General features: G+C 37.1%; 1 protein-coding gene across 1 annotated transcript in view; it reads right to left on the minus strand.

Annotated features, from left to right (window-relative positions):
* Positions 1-19,372, minus strand: part of VSIG1 (V-set and immunoglobulin domain containing 1) — a 33,061-nt gene extending 13,689 nt beyond the window's left edge. Inside the window, exons 1-2 of the mRNA XM_081125900.1 lie at positions 19,292-19,372; positions 7,217-7,380 (exon numbers count right to left, since the gene is read on the minus strand). Coding sequence (XP_080982026.1) covers positions 7,217-7,380; positions 19,292-19,340 — 213 coding nt within the window. The 5' untranslated portion in view covers positions 19,341-19,372. The remainder of the gene's footprint in view (positions 1-7,216; positions 7,381-19,291) is intronic.
* Between the last annotated feature and the right edge of the window lie 517 nt (positions 19,373-19,889).

Below are 19,889 nucleotides of genomic sequence, written 5' to 3' on the forward strand. Positions count from 1 at the left end.
ACTAGCTTTCTTTCCTGCCCTAGATGAGTAGTTTATAACTCAATTCATTCATTTCCACCTACAGAAATTACTAACTTTTGCCCCAGAGGGGCCCTGTTTTGCTGACAAATCAGAAAGCCAGTGTTAAGGTATTCAAGTGGACCAGGAGGAAGTTCAACTAGTCAATTGTCTATTCTCTTGAGTTGATACCCAAGATATCCAGCTTTCCATTCCACTAGCTAGCATTGGGCTCATTTACTTCCTAATCAACAATTTGTGATCCTGTGGACTCATACCTGGAACACAGCCTGCAGTCCATCAAGGAAGCCCTTTACAACTTCAACATCTGGCCGATTCCCCTGCTCTCAGGAAGGCTGGGGGTAGGGCAGCCTGTTTTATACTGAGGTTTGAAGACATCACAATGAGTTATGACATCATTTTGCCTATGACCCACAATAAGTCTCAGAGGACATAGGTGAAAGGACCTTGTTTCTGCAGAGATCAGGGGGCCTAGAGAGTGTGTTTTATGCCAAGACTAGGACATGAAAAGAAGTCACTGTGAAAGTCACAGTTGGGCATGAATCAAGGTGAAATGATCAAATAATCATGAGGCCCTGAACTTGTAACTTCCCTATGAAAAGGACCTTCACCAACCCTTCTACTCTAGCTCCTCACACTGTAGTTTACACTTTTCCCTCTCATAAATAATTCTAAATAGTGTCAGGGATAAGATAGGGTAAGTAGAGAGAACAATGGAGACCTAAAAGGGAAAGGCCTTGGCCTCAGGGTGCTGTGTAAGAAGGAAAATGCCCAGGGCTGGCCAGTGGCCAGATAGATAGAGGAACTTTCTGTTAGGGGAAGTCCACACTGTCACACTGTCCTTATAAAGAAAAAAATAAAATGTTTTCCTGAAACTGCTTATCTAATCATGCAGGAAGGACTGCAACTTGATTCCATTTTACACAAAAGAATAATTCTTTTAAAAATCAAAGTTGCCTGGCCGGGCGTGGCTCAGTGGTTGAGCATCGACCTAGGATCCAGGTGAGCGGGGCTCAATTCCCGGGCAGGGCACATGCCCAGGTTGCGGGCTCGATCAATGACTCTCTCATCGTTGATGTTTCTATCTCTCTCTCTCCTTCTCCTTTCCTCTCTCTGAAATCAATAAAAATATATTTTAAAAATCAAAGTTAAATAATGATCAAGGCCTGGCCATGACCTTGTGTGGCTTATACACTTTTCAAAAAAAGTATATGGGCAATTTAGAGATCAAAGCAATTGAGGTCCAGGAAAAGCCATGGAGGTTTAACAAGCTATGTCCTTGGTAGAAAGGGGTGGGGGGTGTCTGCTTTAAGAAAATCCATCCAAGTGATTTCTTAAGTGGTGTTTGTTAATTTTATGCCCACTTGTTCTTTGTGGTTGTGTTTATGGCAGACTTCCTTACTTTCCCCCCAGGGTCTTCTCTGTCCATCCACTGGTGATGTTAGAGGCTGCATATTTGTTATAAGACCTCTGAGAGATCACTTAGTCATGGTTTCTAAGGTTGAGGAGCCTTTTGGAGCCAGATGGATATGAGAAATATAGTAAATGGCTGGGAGGGGCTGGTGGATAGTGGTAAGATCAGAAAGAATAGTGGGGCCTGCAGTGAACTGGGGATCCAATACAAACTAGGCTTTCAAAGTGTGGAAAGAAACAAAATACCAGGCTGGTCACCAACATGCATCCACTGGCCAAATCAGGCCCAGAGTCCTCCAGTTTGCAACCTCTGACTCATCCTCTTATATTACAGAAAAGGACACTGAAACCCTTCCAGGAAGTGATTTTCCCAAGGTCATACAGTTTAGAGTCAGACCTGGAATTTAGACCTCCTGATTTCCACTAAGTATATTGAAATGGCATTTACAGTCCTGACTTAGGCAAGGAAGATGATTCCCAAGCAACCTTATCCTTTTGGGGCCATTCTATCCCCTACTCCAGCCTGACCCTTCTTCTGCCAATTGCTACTATTCATTGGCATGATGCTTCTTCCCATGCCCAGTAGGTTCACCACAAGATGCCTTCAATGTCTGCCAGCTGCAATAACAGCCTTTCCCTTCCTACTGTGCCAAGTTCCTATTCACATGAAGACATGCAGCTAAGAGCCAGATTTGTCCAAAAAGATTTTTTCTCAGCTTTGTAATACAGCTCTCTTAGTAGAGGCTGGAGTATAAACAAGAGGGTTGAAAGAATTCAATCTGCTTTCTGTTTGAGTCTGAGTTGCTGTTAATAAACGTGCTTAGCATCTAGAGCTGATTTTTGTGGGTTCCTTTTGGAAATGTGGAAGACACAGAAGTCCACAGCAAACCATCTATTCTTTCCTTTTCAGCTTCTTGCTTTCCTGTACTGTTCATAAATTGAGTGAGCCATAGAAGGGAAGAACTTGGAGAGTTTCTCAATGAGTGTTACACTGGCACTTTGGACAGACAATTCTTTCTTATGTGAATATATCCTATGTATTGCAAAACATATCTCTAGGCACCACCCACCAAATGCTAGTATTGGCTCTCATTTATAACAATTAAACCAACACCTCCATCCTCATTTTCAAATGCTAACATTTGAAAAGCATTTTATATAATGCTATCTGTAGAGAACAGGACAAGTTGGGAGAATCTGAGCAGCCAGAGAATATGAACACACTAGGTTCTGGAAAGAAGTTGTCCACACTCTATGTGTGTTGGGGAGATGAGAATGGCAAAGGGTTTCTTCCACTATGGATATTTTAGAAGAGTAAGTATTGTCTGAGAGATCCATGCTAAGTGGAATCAATGCCTGCTCTGTTCATAGGCAGCTGAGGTCGCTGACGTTTTACAGGTGACTGGCTGGGTGGAAGAGGAGACCACTGTTGTGATCAGACGGGCACCAGACCATCCGAAACTCCCATGCTAGCCTACCTGTTCTGGGACCTAGAGTCTTCAGGTAAGAGTCCCTGCTGAGGTGGTGATCAACTGAAGCTGTCCCTGTCTTCCAAGCGGAGGACTTCTCTAAGAGGAGGACCATGCTAATGAACATCTTGGTCTTCCTGGTCAGAAGACTTGTGGGATACGTCTGTATACCCCACTTACCAAAGGAACCCCTTGGAGGAGATAGTAAGAGATAACATTTTCCCCTGGGTATTGAGAAACACTATGTCTTGAAGTCAACTGCTCCTTTATAACACAATGGTTTGGGAGGAGGGGAGAAGAATATGAGCTTATGGCAAGAGTTGGTCACTGCCTTGCTAACTAGGGCAGCAATAAGGCCCTGAGCCTTTTGGAGGAGGCTAAAAAGAATCCCAGACATGGGCATGAGAAGGCAAACTCAAGGCTGTTTCAGTTTTGCAGGGGTTTATGCTGATCTGGACTGTTACCAAACTCAGGCCCTCCCTTCCCACTCCTAAAAGCTAGTGTCATTGCCTTAGAGACTCCAAACAATGAAGGGGTCCCGTAGTACACCAATAGGTGTTCTTACCTGAGAGGTCCAGCTACATCTTCCCCGAGCGTCTCTTGCATGCGCCATTTTTAGACACTGACTGACTGCCTTTTCCTCCATACCCTCAGTATTGAGGCACGGGCTGTGCTGTGTTTGAGCAGAAATGAGTGGATCTGAGAGCTGAATGCTAAATGGTATACAGGTACATTAACCCAGGAGTTGAACTGCATCACTCAGTGGTCAGTCTGGCAATATCTTACTCCCATAAATCACAGAATTGTCTAATAGCATAGCAGTCTCCTTTTATCATCCTCCAAAAGTCCAACCAGCCATTCCTATATTAACATACATGTTCTACAGAATTCTGAATGCATGGAAATGCTCAAAGAGGAAGCAAATTTGAAATAGAAGCCAAATTTTATTTTGGAAAATACCATCTCAAGGTAAGATATCTGCTACCTCTTTGTTCAGTGGGGTCTCTGTTCAAGGATAAGGAGCAAGCAGAGAAGGGGCTTGACCCCTCCCTTTAGTCATAGGGACCTGGAAGTCAGCGGAACTGGAAACCAAATCTGACCCAGGATTCCCCTAAGAGTTCCATCCCAGCTGTCCAGCTATACTAAGTGTATATTATTGGACTGGGTTCTCTAGTGCCCATGACCCAGAGGTACGGATGGGACAGAAATTTTGCAAAATCACCATTTTGTGAGTAGTGCTGCTAATAATAATAACTCACATTCATTGAATGGTTACTATATGGAAAGCTTCCTAGTGCTTCACAAGCATCATCTCATTAAATCTTGCAGCATTATTCACAGTGGCCAAGACATGGAGACAACCAAAGTGTCCTGTGATACAGGACTGGATAAAGAAGATGTGGTACATGTACACATTGGAATACTACTCAGCCATAAGAAAGGATGAAATACTGCCATTTGTAACAACATGGATGGACCTTGAGAATATTATGCTATGTGAAATAAGTCAGTCAGAAAAAGCTAAGAACCATATGATTTCACTCATATGTGGGATATAAAACTGAAAATTGTGGACACAAACAGCAGTGTGGTGGTTGCTAAAGGGAAGAGGTGGGGGCTTGAGGGTTGAAGGGCACCTAATATACGGTGATAGACGATGATTTGCCTTTGAGTTGTGGGCACACAGTGCAATATACAGACCTTGTATCATAGAAATCTATGCCTGAAACCTATATGATCCTCTTAACCAATGTTGCCTTTTAAATTTAATAAAAACTTAAAAATTAAAAAAAATCTTCACAGTAAACCTATGAGGTAGGTAAGTAACCCCATTTTACAGATGGGAAAAGTGAACCTCTGAAAGGTCAAGTGACTTGTCTAAGGTTATCTAGCCAGCAATTAAGTAAAGGACAAGGAGTAGAACTGATATCCATAAGGAGGTTTCTACTGGGGCTCAAAAAGTACTCATCTGGAAAAGCAGAGAGAAGAACATGCCTGGAGGAAAATGGGAAGAGACTCAAGTTCTCTAGATGTAGAGACCTAAGGATGATTATCATGGGGATCTTGCTGGGGCAAGGAGGAGTAAGAGAAAGCCTGCTTTTTGGGAGGTGATTTTCACTGTCTCTGAGCCAAAAGCTGGCCCTACTCCACCTTGTCTTCCATGTGGTTAAGGCACAAAAATAGCACAGGTCTCATGTTCTTCAAGAAACATCTAGAATGTTTTATGATCAAGGAGCATGTTCCCATTCATCAAGTGGTTCAGTGCAAAAGGCCCCCTTTGATTTGGACATCCTAAAAGAGTAGATAACTTAAATTACTTGCCCTGCCTATACCTGACATTTTGAAGAATGAGGTAAACAGCAAGTAAATAAGCTACTGAATAAATACTTATTTGTTAATAGATTTTCTTTCTAAAGCTGCTCTAAGAGATGTCCTGAGCTCAAGTCACACTCAGTTCAATAACCTAAACCTTCTTCCTCTGCATTTCCAGGTCTAGAGAAAACTCATTGGCCATAAGATTCTCTAACCCTGCATCTCTGAGCTCCTCACCAGCCATATAATTCAACCAAGAGGTAATCTTGTAAATTCCAGTGTCAGAAGAGGCATACAGAAGAATTTATGTTTTTGAATTCAGACCGGCCTGGCCTGACCTCCAGGCAGCTGAGTACATCTTGATTTGAGGATCAAGCATAAAAAAAGTATTCAAAGTACATTGGTATGGCCTGTCTGAATTCAGCCCCTACTGGCAAAATGAGAAGGACTTCACGCCTACAGAGAAAATATATGCTGAAAAGACTAGTTAGGAATGTAAATTTTTAAAAGGAAGAAACATCATGTGATTACTGTCATCATAATCTAAGAGATCAGCCTTCTTATCACATGCAACATGTGATATCTTGGGTCAGGACATTTTGGATGATGGAAACTGGTGGACTTACTGCTGCTGCTGCTTATGATGATGATGTTGATAATAGTGTTTACAAGGGTGAAAACTTACAGTACTTTATATTATTTTTCAAGTATTTTTACATAAATTATGTCTGTTGATTCCCCATGAGACAAATTAGAAAAGTATTACTGTTCTACCATATTTTAAGAGAGGCACAGAGTGATTCAGATACTTGTCTAAGGTAACCATCACTGAGCAAAATTGTTGAACTTTGACTAGAGGGTGGAACTGATGAACTCTCCTTTAGAATGGTGCTTTCTGCTAAACAAGTGTTCAGGGCCTCTGGTGAAAAGATAACTCAGCACCTCCAAATGACTAGTAATGGCTGAAGCAACCCTGGCCAAGGTGTAGCTTCTCCAAGCTAACATCCTTCTTCTTCTTCACCTCTGTCCTGGGCCTCCTCCAGCCCACTCAAGTGGTTCTCCTATCTTTCTACTAATCAAAACCCTTCCTTTCCTTCAAGGCCCAATTTAACTACATCCAGCTATTCCAAACCACATTGATTTGTCTCTTCTCTGAATTCCTTGTTTTGGATCATACATCATTTTGAAAATCTGATGAAAGCTATGGACCTTTTCCCTCAAGGGATATGTGTCGGCATATGTGTTTGTACACTAATGCACACACACACACACACACACACACACACACACAATTTGAGTATATGATTTTAGTCCTTGGGCTAATTTAAAGATGCAATTACCCTTTAGGTCAGATGGGGAAAACCTGGGAATAAGCAGCTTGCTGGTAGAATGATTCTCCTCATTTGACTTTCATATACCCTACTCTGACAACCTCTTCACTAAGACTCTAGCCTACCCTTCCTATCCTCTATCCTCTAGCTTCATGCTTCCTTTGATTACCAGAGTTTATCACTACCTTGGCCCCTTCTCCATCCATCTGGGATTCTCATTCCACCAGGACTCAGTCTGCCTCAATGAGCTAGCTCACTTGACAGGCAGATCCCAGATATTAAGTTTGACAGAGATCTACAGATCAATTAGTACATGAATTTGAACTAGGGTCTTCTGGAAATAACAGTGAGGAAGATTTTTGGCAGGGGGAAGGAAACCCTTCAGAACTGCTTATTTCACCACTGAGAAGGACCATTCCTGTCTACTCTGGAATATCTGATATACTTGATGTTGACTTAAACAGAATTGAGATAACAGGTTATAACTGAATATGAAGAGAGGACAAAGGCTAAGTAACTTACATGATGGTATTCCCTAAACTGATACTTTCAAATTCTTTGTATCTGATGTTTTGCCACTGTTGGCACTGGTTCACCATTCCTTCACACACTGACTTCAATGGTTTATGTCAGAACTACCAAAGGGGAATAGTTTAGGAATAAAGCTCTTACAGTAATTGGCCGTGACTCCTTCTTATTGGAGAGTGACCACTGGATGGAAAGATTGTCCCGGGAGGCCACAGTGCTGGTGTAGGTGCAGATGAGAGTGGCATCAGATCCAACAGTCACATTCATGACACTGTTTGGGATGGTCACTTGCACCACACTAACTTGACCTGAAAAGATAATCATCAAAAAGGTAATAGTACACACTCATATTCTCATGATACTTTTTCATTACAAAGCACTTTCAATGACATCTTTTTTGCAGAATCCGAGGTGAAGAGGAGAAGGTAAAAGAAACCATACAGGAAAGTTGAGCAAGCAATTGGCATGGGGTAGGGGAATTTTTAACAATTTTTTATGTGAAGATACTCAAATCCTATGTGACGGTGAGGTGATAGCACTGAACTGGGAATTTCTTCTGTGTAAGGATGGCCTTGAACAGAGGTTCTTAAAATGCCATCCGGGGACCCACAAAAGCCCTTGAGTACGGAGAACAACCAATCCAGTTTTCGCAGAACTTAGGGGTCCTTTGGATATGGGACTTTACATTTTAATACCAGATAAGTCTCAGGCAAATCATACTGGTTTGCTAGGACTCTCAGTGCTTAAACCAGAAAAGTCCCAGGAAAACCAGGATGAGTTTGTTGTCCTATATCTAAGAACATTTTGTTAGACTAAAAGGTCAAAATTATATTGATAATAATACTAAGATGTCATTTTTCTTTTTCAGTCTCACCCTCTCATAAGTGTACAATGAAGTGTTTTAGAAGTTACATAATAGGTAATGATGTAATTGTTCTGGTAACTAATTGAATGTGTGCTTGTGTATTTTTGTATTTAACTTTTTTTTGCTAGTACAGTAAATATAGAAAAAATTCTTTAGGGTCCCCAATAATTTCTAATTGAAGATTGTATAGAATTAAATACATATACATACACACAAGTACAAATAAAAATGGAGAAATATAAATAAAATCAGTGGATTGTATCAATGTCAGTGTCCTGGTGGTGATACTATACTATAGTTTCACAAAATGTTAACATGGGGGCTGGGGTTGTGTAAAATATACATGGGATTTCTGTCCTCTTAAAAATTTTAATGACTGCAGAATCTATAGTGATATCCCATATTTCATTACTGATATTGATGATTCATCTTATCTGTTTTTATTTTTACCAGTCTTGCTAAAGGTTTGTCAATTTTATTTATTGATTTTTTTCCCAAAGAAAAAAATTTTTATTTCATTTAATTTTCTCTATTGTTTTCATATTTTAATTCCATTGACTTTAGCTCTTAATTATTTCCTTCTTTCTGCTTGCTTTGGGGTTATTTTGTTCTTCTTTATCTAGATCCTTGATGTAGAAATTTCAATTAATGACGTGGGACAGTTCTTCATTTCAAATGTAAGCATTTAGTATTATAAATTTCTCTCTCAGCAGTGCTTAAGCTGCATGTTACATATTTCTATATGTTATATTTTTTTCACTCAGTTTATGTATATTTTTACATTTTTCTTTGAGACTTCATCTTTGATCTGTAGATTATTTAGAAGTGTGTTGTATAACTTTCAAGGGTTTAAAGGCTTACTTATCATCTTTCTGTTCTTGATGTCTAGTTTGATTGCATTGTGCTCAGAGAACAGACCTTGTCTGATTTCAATTTTTAAAAAAATTTGATGTCTGTTTTAAGGCCAAGCACATGGTCTATCTTGGTAAATGTCTTTAGGTCCTTGGGAGGTGGGGGAGTGCATTCTGCTGTTATTGAGTGAAGTGTTCAATACAAAAAGATATGCTTTAAAACATTATGAATACTCACCAAGATAGACCAAGTTATGATAAAAACAAACCTTAATTAACTTAAAAGAATAGAAGTCATACAATGTCTGCTATCAGACCACAATGAAATTAAAGTAGAAATCAATAACAAAGAAATTACCGGAAAGTCCAAAAATACATGGTGATTATATAACATACTTCTAAATAACAAATGGGTCAGGAAGAAATCTCAAGAAAAATTTAAAAATATTTTGAACTAAATAAAAATGAAAACACCACTTATCAAAATTTATATTATGTATCAAAAGCAGTCCTTAGAGGGAAATTTATACCACTGAATACATATATTAGAAAAGAAGAAAGACCTTAAATCAGTCATTTTAAGCTTGTATCTTAGGGAACTAAGAAAAATAGCAGATTAAATCCAAAGGAAGCAAGAGAAAAGAAATAATAAAAGAGCAGAAATCAATGAAATTGAAAAACAAGAAATCAATAAAGAAAACCAATAAAACTAAAATGGGTTATTTGCAAAGGTCAATAATATTGATAAGACTCTAGCCAAGCTAACTAAGAAAAAAATATAGAGGACACAAATTACTAATATCAGAAATGAAAAAGAGCCATCACTACATATTCTATGGACATTAAAAGGATAGAAACACAGGACAACTTTATGCCCACAACTTCAATAATCTAGATGAAATGCCAATTTCCTGAAAGACACAATATTCCAAAACTCATACAACAAGAAGAAAACAATATGAACAGGCCTATATCTATTAAAGAAATTGAATCAATAATAAATAATCTACCTAAAGAGGAAGCACCAAGCCCAGATGAGTTCATTGGTGAAATCTACCAAATATTTAAGGAAGAAATTACACCAATTCTCTACAATCTCTTTCAGAAGTAGAACAGAGGTAATACTTCCTAACTCATTCTATGATGGCCTTATCACCCTACTACTAAAACCAGACAAAGACAATACAAGAAATCAAATACATCTCAGGAACATAGATGCAAAAATCCTCAATAAATTATTAACAAATCAAATTCAACAATATATAAAAATAATTCTACACCATTATCAAGTGGAATTTATCCCAGGTATGCAAGCCTGGTTCAACACTTGAAAATCAATTAATGTAGTTCATCACAGAACCAGGCTAAAGAAGAAAAAAAAATCACAAAATCATATCAATACATGCAGAAAAAGCATTTGACAAAATCTCACACCCATTTGAGATTTTTTAAAAACTCTCAATAAACTAGGAATAACAATAGAGCAAAACTTCCTCAACTTGATAAAGGACATCTATAAAATACCTACAGCTAACATTGTACTTAATAATGAAAAACTAGAAGCTTTCTTAACTAAGATCAGAAAGAAGGCAAGGGTGTCCCTTCCATCACTCCTTTTTCTACCTCATAGTGGAAGTCTTAGCTAATGTAGTAAGACATGAAAAGGAAATAAAAGATATACAGATTGTGAAAGAAATGACAGATAACATAATTGCCTATGTAGAAAATCCAAAATAATCAACAAAAAAACTCCTGGAACTAACAAGTGATTATGGCAAGTTTTCAGGATACAAGGTTAATATACAAAAGTTTATTGCTTTCCTACATACCAACAATGAACAAGTGGAGTTTGAAATTAAAACACAATACCATTTACATCAGCATCCCCCAAAATGAAAGACTTAAGTATAAATCTAACAAAATCTGTACAAGATCTGTATGAGGAAAACTAAAAAACTTTGATGAAAGAAATTGAAGAAAAACTAAGTAAATGGAGAGATATTCCATGTTTATGGATTGGAGGACTCAATATTGTCAAAATGTCAATTCTTCTGAACTTGACCTACAGACTTAATGTAACCCCAATCAAAATTCCAGAAAGTTATTTTGTGGATATTGACAAATTTATTCTAAAGTTTATATGGAAAGCCAACACAATATTGAAGGAAAGCAAAGTTGGAGGGCTGTCTCTACCCAACTTCAAGACTTCCTATAAAGCTATGATACGGTAATCAAGACTGTGTAGTATTGTCAATAGACAAATAGATCAATGGAACAAAATAGAGAGCCCAGAAATAGACCCAAATAAATATAGTCAGCTGATTCTTTGACAAAGAAACAAAGGCAATACAATGGAGCAAAGATAATCTTTTCAACAAATGCTGCTGGAACAAGTTGATGTTCATGAGCAAAAAAACAAATCTAGACACAGACCTTACAGCTTTCATATAAATTATCTCGAAATGGGTCACAGATCTAAGTGTAAAAAGAAAAACTATAAAACTGCTAGAATGTAACATACAAGAAAATCTAGATGGCTTTGGGTTTGATTATGACTTTAGATACAAAACCAAAAGCACAACACATGCAAGAAAATAATTGATAAGCTGGACTTTATTAAAATTTAAAACTTTTGCTCTGATAAAGATACTATTAAGAGAATGAAAAAACAAGCCACAGACTGGGAGAAACTATTTGCAAAAGACATGTCTGATAAAGAACTGTTATCTAAAATGTACAAAGAACTCTTAAAGCTCAATAACAGGAAAACAAGCAACCAGACAAAAATAGGCCTTAACAGATATATCTCCAAAGATGATATATGTATAGCAAATAAGGATATGAAAAAATACTCCACATCATATATCACCAGGGAAATGCAAATTAAAACAACAATAAGATACCACTACACATCCATTAGAACGGCCAAAATAAAAAACCCTGACAACACTGAATACTGGCAAAGATGTGGAGCAACAGGAACTCTCATTCATTGCTGGTGGGAATGCAAAATGGTACGGACACTTTGGAAGACAATTTAGTGGTCTCTTACAAAACTAAACATACTCTTACCATACTATCCAGCAATAGCACTTCTTGGTATTTACCGAAAGAATTTGAAAATTTATGTCCACACCAAAATTTGCATACAGATGTTTATAGCAGCTTTATTTATAATTGTCCAAATTTGGGCAACCAAGATGTCTTTCTGTAGTTGAATGGATTAATTAACTATGGTATGTCCAGACAATGGAATATTATTCAGTGCTAAAAAGAAATGAGCTATAAAGACAAGGAGGAAAATTAAATGAATATTCTTAAGTGAAAGAAGCCAAATCAGAAAGTCTACATACATGTGATTCCAACTCTATGACTTTCTGGAAAAGGCAACACTATGGAGACAGTGTTTGCAAGGTGGTACAGGAGAGGATGACAGTGGTGGACCACAGAGCATTTTTAGGGCAGTGAATCTAATCTGTATAATAATGGTGGATACATGTCATTATAAATTTGTCAAATCCCACAGACATTTTGTCTATTATGTTAGGAAATGTCTATTTTAATCTTTTATTTTAGCAGGCAGTCTCTTTTATTTTATATATTCTTTATGTTTTGTACATAGGCCTAAGCCTACTTTTGTGTGCTGTGGTTCTAAGGCTAGTTAAATTTTCAGTCTTGTTGGTGTTGTTGTAGTCTGTTTGGTTTACCTGGTGTCAGTAGGACTTTGATTTGTCCCTGATCCTTTTGTCTGAGTGAGTGGAAGGGTTTCCCCAGGTCAGGCTGCTGGGTGTCTCTCAGTGGGTGGCTGTTATGATGGGACACTCCTAGTGTTTCTGTCGGGGTAGGGTAGAGTCTCAGGCCCACAGAGACAAAGAGCCTTCTACTGCTGAAGCTTTATCCCTCTTGTCTGTTCCATCCTCCCACTTCAGTATCTATGTGAAAGTAGGTGGGCTCAGGCCCAGTGGGGAAGAAACATGCTTTCTTTGTCTACTATTGTTGTTGGGACTCCTGATGATTCCCCCTTGCCAGTGGTATTGGGCTCATCTGATTTCAGATGGACTCCCATTCCATCTGGGGGAAGAATGAGCCTCCCTGTGAGCTGCCCTCTATTGCTAGGTTAGGATCAGGAAATGCCACAAGTGGGTTCACTCCTGTTGGGTTAAGAGACGTAAGACACCCTCCCTCTCTTTTTTCCCCAGGATTCCGGGCTTATTTTTTAAATCATCTTTCAGAGCTCTCACTTGGTTGTCTGTTGCATTATTTCCAGGGAGCCTTTGTACTTGTTCATAGCAGGAGAAGCAAGGATAAACAAGTTTATGCCATTTTGTCTAAACCAGAAATCTCCCTCAAGTTTTAAGAGTGTAAAAGGGGCCTGAGACCACAAAATTTGAGAACTGGTGGCCTTATAAAAGGGTGAGTTACTCATATGATTTGGACAAACACCAAAGAGCTCCCTACCCCAAAATCCAGCCTACTACTGTACTTGAAATTCTCAGTACTACATAAGCATTTTCCAAAGAACTGTTATAGTGGACGATGTGAGTAACACTATAGTGGCATTAGCTAGTCTAAATAATTGGTTATCATCCATTTCAAGGTTAGAGAGTACAGAAGTTCTCCATGATGGAACATAAGACTGCCAGGTATTAGAAGAAAAAGTCAAGTTTAAGAGGTCCTCTATGCTACGGGGCAGGGTGGGGTGGGGGGGTGGGGGCTGGAATGAGAGCCCTACCTGCCTGCAGGGTTACAGACAAGGTATAAGGGTGGGATGAGGATACAGAGATTGTAAGAAGATCAAAGGAAATAGTACAGAAAGACAAATTCCTGGCACCCTTCCCAATTTTGCATGCCAAAGAATTCTTTAATTTTGTTTTTCTTAATGGCAGTAATCAGGCAAAAGGAACTCAGTGAAGTGACAAATACTTTGAAAAATTTAAAGAAAAAGCAAACCATTGCACTGATTACCCCTGGTTTCCTGGATTCAAAGCTGTGTTCTCTTTCACAGCTAGGCCACCTGGTCCAGCTGCTTCTCTGCCAGAGTTGGCTGTTTACATGGCAACCTATGTCTTGATGAATTGAGAGAAGTGCTTTAGGGCACACACCAATGCAACACCTTCTAACTCCATGCAGTTTCCCTCTTCCCAATGTTTTCCTCCCCGTGTTTTCTTGGTTCCCACAATGCCTTTCCACAAAATGAAATTGGTCTGCAGAAAGCAGCTACTTTTTCTGATGGAAACTTCATTGGAGAAAGCTAAGAGGTGTTCTTCTGCCCTCAAAAAGCCCATCTAATTTCTCCTGGAAGTTTGCTATATTCATCTCTGGTTATGCCTAAATGATGACTTCCAAATATCTTCCAAATGTCTAAAATAAAAAGTATAGAATGGGGATTTCATGGCCATTAAAGTTTTAAAGTTCCCAGAAACTTTGCCCTAAAAATAGAAATTTTGGAGATACTATTTGGCCATCATTTTTGTCCTCTAGTTCGAGTCTCAATATCTGTTAGGGAATTGGTTAATGGTGGGAACTTATGATCAGGTAAGGCCCAAAAAAAAACACCAAAAACCCTTTAAAGGCCGTTCTCAACAAAAGTGTTTGAAGGAAGAGTAAGCACAGTTCTCAGAAAAGGCAAGCCATGGTACCTATCAACAAATACCTGTTGAGCACCTATTTGTGCCACAAATATTGCTAACACTGGGGAAACAATAATGAAGAAGAGAGACACAATCTCTGCCTGCCATGTCAATGCAGTAGGAATCCATTTATAGCACAGACCAAAATGAAGGCACATGAAAATCAAGGATCTGAAAATTATAAATCTGATTTAAACATTTTCAACATATTAAAATAGGCATATAATTATATAAATAATTTGAGATCTGTAAGAGCTCAACAATATCACCTTGGAATAAAGATGATAACTTCCAAATCTACTGCAAGACAATATATTTTGAAAAATATACACTTTGTCCTGTAAACAAGTAACAATCAGCAAGATAATATGTCCAGACAATTTTATTGCCCAATTTCCAATACTCAGGACCAAAATTAATTCTTAAATTCTGAAGAAAAGATGGTTTTCAGAAATTGTCCATCCCTAATATAGCAACAATATAATTCAGAGGTAAGAGCTATATTTTTCTAGTTGAACTTTTTAAAAATGTTACATCATTCAACTAGTGTACATTACTTAAACCTCTGAGCTCATCCTCTAGCCCAGCACTGTGCAATAGAACTTTTTATGATGATAGAAATATTCTGTCTCTACACTGTCTATCTAACTCAGTAGCCATTACCCACATGTAGCTATGGAGCACCTGAAATGTGGTTAGTGTGACTGAGGAACTATATTTCTAATTTTATTTAATTTGAACTTATTAAACTTAGCCACATGTAGATGGTGAACAGTACAAATTTAGTCTTAGGAACTATATTTCTAATTTTATTTAATTTGAACTTATTAAACTTAGCCACAGGTAGATGGTGAACAGTGCAAATTTAGTCTTAAACTGGAGGTGATTCTATGAGTGTCAGGTTGGAAAAAAATTCTCCTTCTTTGGATTAATTTTCTCTAAATTGTTTAAAAATTGAAAAAAAGGCAGAAAAATCTCTACATTAATGAAACTGTGAATAAATAGCAAAATAAAGATTAGTACCTGAGGGGAGGGAGGTGGGGGTGACTGGATAAAGAAGATGAAGGGATTAGCTACAGAACACATATGCATAACCCATGAACAAGGACAATAGTTTGGTGAAGCCAAAGTAGGGGAAGGTGGGGGTGAGTAGGGGTGGGCAAAGGGTGGGGGAAAGGGTGACACCTGCAATTATGTCAACATTAAAAATTGTTAATAAAAAACAATTAGTACCTGATTTAAACAAAATTTATGATTGCAATTTCACTCATGACCTGACTGAATCACACAAAACACACCAAAAAACTGCAGATGTGGTTAAAATATGTGTGACTGCTTTTAAAAAGTCAATGCCTATTATGAAAGGAAAATAATCCAAGGTGTATACACAAATTAATCAACACTCTAAAAAGATTTTAAATACTTATGTTTTGGTAGTGATTGCTCATTCATTTATTTAACACATACATTGTGACAGGCACTTTGTTTATTGTGGGGGTATTATCCTCCTAATATATCACAACAAAAATATCCCCCAAATAGCCATATTTAATCTGATGCATTTGAAGTGATTTAATTTCCTGCAACTTCATGTATAATGGCATCATTTTTGAGTTAGATGATAACATAACCAAATGATCGCTCACTTTTCTGAGTTGACTGTAAAACCAAAGTTCAAATATATTACTGCTTTAAAATGCATAGCATATTCCTCCAGAAGATGGAAGAAACATGAACGTACATTTCCATCAGGTAACTAATATATATTACAAGCACCTAACATGATACGCATGAACTTTTTGCAGAAGACATCTTTGATTGAACTTATTTTCCTAAAATAGAATTTAGCCTAAGACTTCCTAAGGAGTCATCAGAAAGATTTTGATTAAAATAAAACCTGCCTTGCTTAGTTGTACAGACAACTGATTTTAAATACGTATGTGAAAATTATTTCTGGATGTTTGGGAAAGTAATTCATTCTTTTCTTTTTCCAGCTTTATTTACATATAACATTGTGTAAGTTTAACATGTATAAAGTGTGGATTTGATGCGCTTATATAATGCAAAATGTTTAGCACCATAGCATTAGTAAACACTTCTATCACATCACATAATTAGCATTTTTTTTTTTTTTTTTGGTGCAAACACTTAAAATCTACTTTCTTAGCAACTTTTAAGTATGTAATACAATATTGTTAACTATACTCTCCATGCTGTACATTATATCCTGAGAACATATTCATCTTATTACTGGAAGTTTGTACCCTTTGACCAACATGTCCCTGTTTCCCCTATCCACCCACCCTGGTAACTATCACTCTACTCTCTGTTTCTATGAATTCAGGTATTTTAGATTCCACATATAAGTTCAATCACACAGTATTGTCTTTATCTGACTTATTTCACTTAGCATAATTCTCTCAAGGTCTGTCCATGTTGCAAATGGCAGAATTTCAGAAGGTAATTCATTCTTTCAATAAATATTTCCTTTATACCCACTATGTGCCTGGCACCATGCCTGATACCAAAAACGTGACATTTTTTTGACCACAAAACAAGCTCAGCTAGCCCATCAAATTACACACCACCGATGGAAACATTATCAGTTGCCTCACAGCCATATCTGGAACTATTGATGGACACTACTAATATCAGGTATAAACGATTGAAATCTTCTTCTGACCTCTATACATATGTGAGCATGGCAAACAACAAGATATTATACCACATTTCCATTCCATCTGCTAGACTGACACTACCATATTTTGCTTTGGGCCAGCTAGACTGTGTATGTATAGATACATATGTATATATGCCAATAAAACTAGTTATACAGTAATTTAAAAGCAAAGGCTCTGAAATATTTATTAGTCACTCTGATTGGGCTTTGTTCTAAAAGTCACAATCAAGTAAGATCCTGACATCATGTAAGTAATTATATATATAACAATAACAGTTATATATATAAAACAGTTTTTTACATTTATTTGGAAGAAACATGCAAATGGAGAATGGATTTTAGTGCTTTTTTGGAAGGCTCGTTTTTGTTTTTTTTTAATTTATCTTTATTGTTGAATTAAAGATGTCCCCCTTTTTCCCCCATTGATCCCTTCTACCCTGCACTCAACCCCTGCCCCAGGCCAGATAATCAGGCAGGTGGACATTTTTTTCTTAATTTTTTTTTACCAAGACATTTGTGTAATTTTTTAAACAATTCCATAGGAGGTATATACCCAATTTTGTAATGTAATATATACACTTGCAAAGGAAAAATAAGAAATTTACCCACATTTGTGGTAAGATTGCTGGGATATTTATTCTTATTTATATACTTCTATATTTTCCAACCTTTCTAAAATGGCCGCACATTACATTTATAATCAATAAAGTTATATATATATAATGTTTTATATATATATATATATATATATATATATATATATATATATATAATGTTAGTTACAGTAAAAAAAAAAATCTTACAACTGTTCCAAAATTGGGTCTAGTATAAGCCAGATGAAGGCCTCATATAGAAAAACAGGTGTTGACTACAGGTGTGATTTTAGAGGGCTGGTGCAGGAGGCCCAGGGGCTACTCAATTAGCTAATGACTGGAAGCTCTTTAAAGGAAACAAAGACTTTCACTGTGTAAAGTTAAGGTTTAAAATGAATATTCCTGAGGGAAAGGGAAAGTAGTAACATCTGTTCCCAGCAAGATGGAAATTAAAAAAAGTGACTTTTTCCAGCTCTAAGTCCTGGTTAGATCACTGGATAAATGCATTATTCCCTTCTGGACTCCATAGAACATATTCGTTTAAGCATTTCATAATGAACATTTAGAGAACTATTACTAAAAACCATACAGTTTTGAAAAGTAACACTTTTATTCTGGTTATAAAAATTGTATAATATCTTTGTAGAAACCCTGGGAAATATGGAAAAACTGGGGAATAAAATTAAAATCATCTATGATTTCATCACTCAGAGGTAATCACTATGAGTGGTTTGGTATATAACCTTCTAGTAATTTATTCTAAGCATGTGTGTATATCCCGCTTTTCTCACTTAATATTTTATCCTGAGCATTTTCTTATATCATTAGATATGCTTCGTAAACCTCATTCTAATGACTGCCTAATATTACTGATGGCTTAAAGATATCATTTTTGGAGAAAGAATATTATTTTGTCTACTATGGACTTAATTTATCATAAGAACAGATTCAAAATATATCTTGTATTTGAAAAAACTAGCCAAGTAATTTTTCGGAATTAGCGATCTCTTACGGTCCTAACCAACATCAGTATTTTAACTCTAAAAATGGTTTTGTTCTGCTCAAATCCCTGAAAACACCCATATTGTACACAACGATAAATCACTCACATATTTTCCAAAATACAAGCTTAGGCTTGGAAAAATACAAGTCCCTAAGAAATGTTAGTAAAGCATGGCAGGCCCTCCCAGCCAGACTCTGCCTGCTGTAGCAAATCAAGTCCATCACAGGGAGCTTAAAGGAAATACTACTCAAGTAAAATAGAAAAAAATATCTTTAGCACAGACTTGAGCTTCTGAGTAAGTTCATCTGTTCAACTTCCAAACTAAAAAAAAAAGAAAGCTACTGTGATTTTTCTTTCAAAATATTTTTAAATTCAGAAGCTACATAAAACAATTCTATTTACAGGCTGCCCCCTCCAAATCAGCATGGCACATATTTGCTAAGCAAGATTTCTAAAAATTATTTTACTTAGCATACTAATCATATTTTCTTTGCAGTACAGAGGATGGGGAATATTCTATGTAAAAATTTACAATTTCAGCCTAAAGTGAAACTTCATTCCCAATTTTCTTTGGTAGTTTAGAGATTCTTTCCTTACCTGCAAGGCAGTTTAGGATCAGAAAGACCTTCCAAAATGCGAACACCATTGTGTCGAAGTTTGTTGAGTGCAGCTGGGGACCAGAAGCTTGCCTGGGCTAGGCTGAGTCTCAAACTGGCTTCTTCAATCACACCGAGGGTTGGCAGGTTTATCTGCGGGCATCACGGAGCAAATAAGCTTTTTCGGGCTTACTTATTGGATACAGACCTTTCCCAGGGCAGATTTCTGTTTCTTTGAAACACTTTTCATGGGGCGTGTTTCCTTGATATATTTGCTACTGTGTTAATAATAAACCCACGTATTTAAATTCTTCAAGCTCTTTGTACACAGATTCTCTAAGTTTTATTGTTTAAAATCAATCTTAATAAAAGTTATACTTGAGGGGAAAAAATACAGTTGGAAGAGACCCTATGCGAATAAAAGTTGGCAAGACTAATTAATTTCAAATATTTCCATAAAAGTCTAAAAGCTTTGTTTCACTAACATCCTTTTACAAATTATGTTAGTAAATTGGTACACTAAGATTTTCTCAGAAGATGAGGTTCACAGGAAGGGAACAGGGGTTATGAAGCTAGAAAAAAGCATTAATTTCTATGTG

This window comes from Miniopterus schreibersii (genome assembly GCF_964146895.1).
Source record: "Miniopterus schreibersii genome assembly, chromosome: X".
In the NCBI taxonomy this organism is placed as follows: Eukaryota; Metazoa; Chordata; class Mammalia; order Chiroptera; family Miniopteridae; genus Miniopterus; species Miniopterus schreibersii.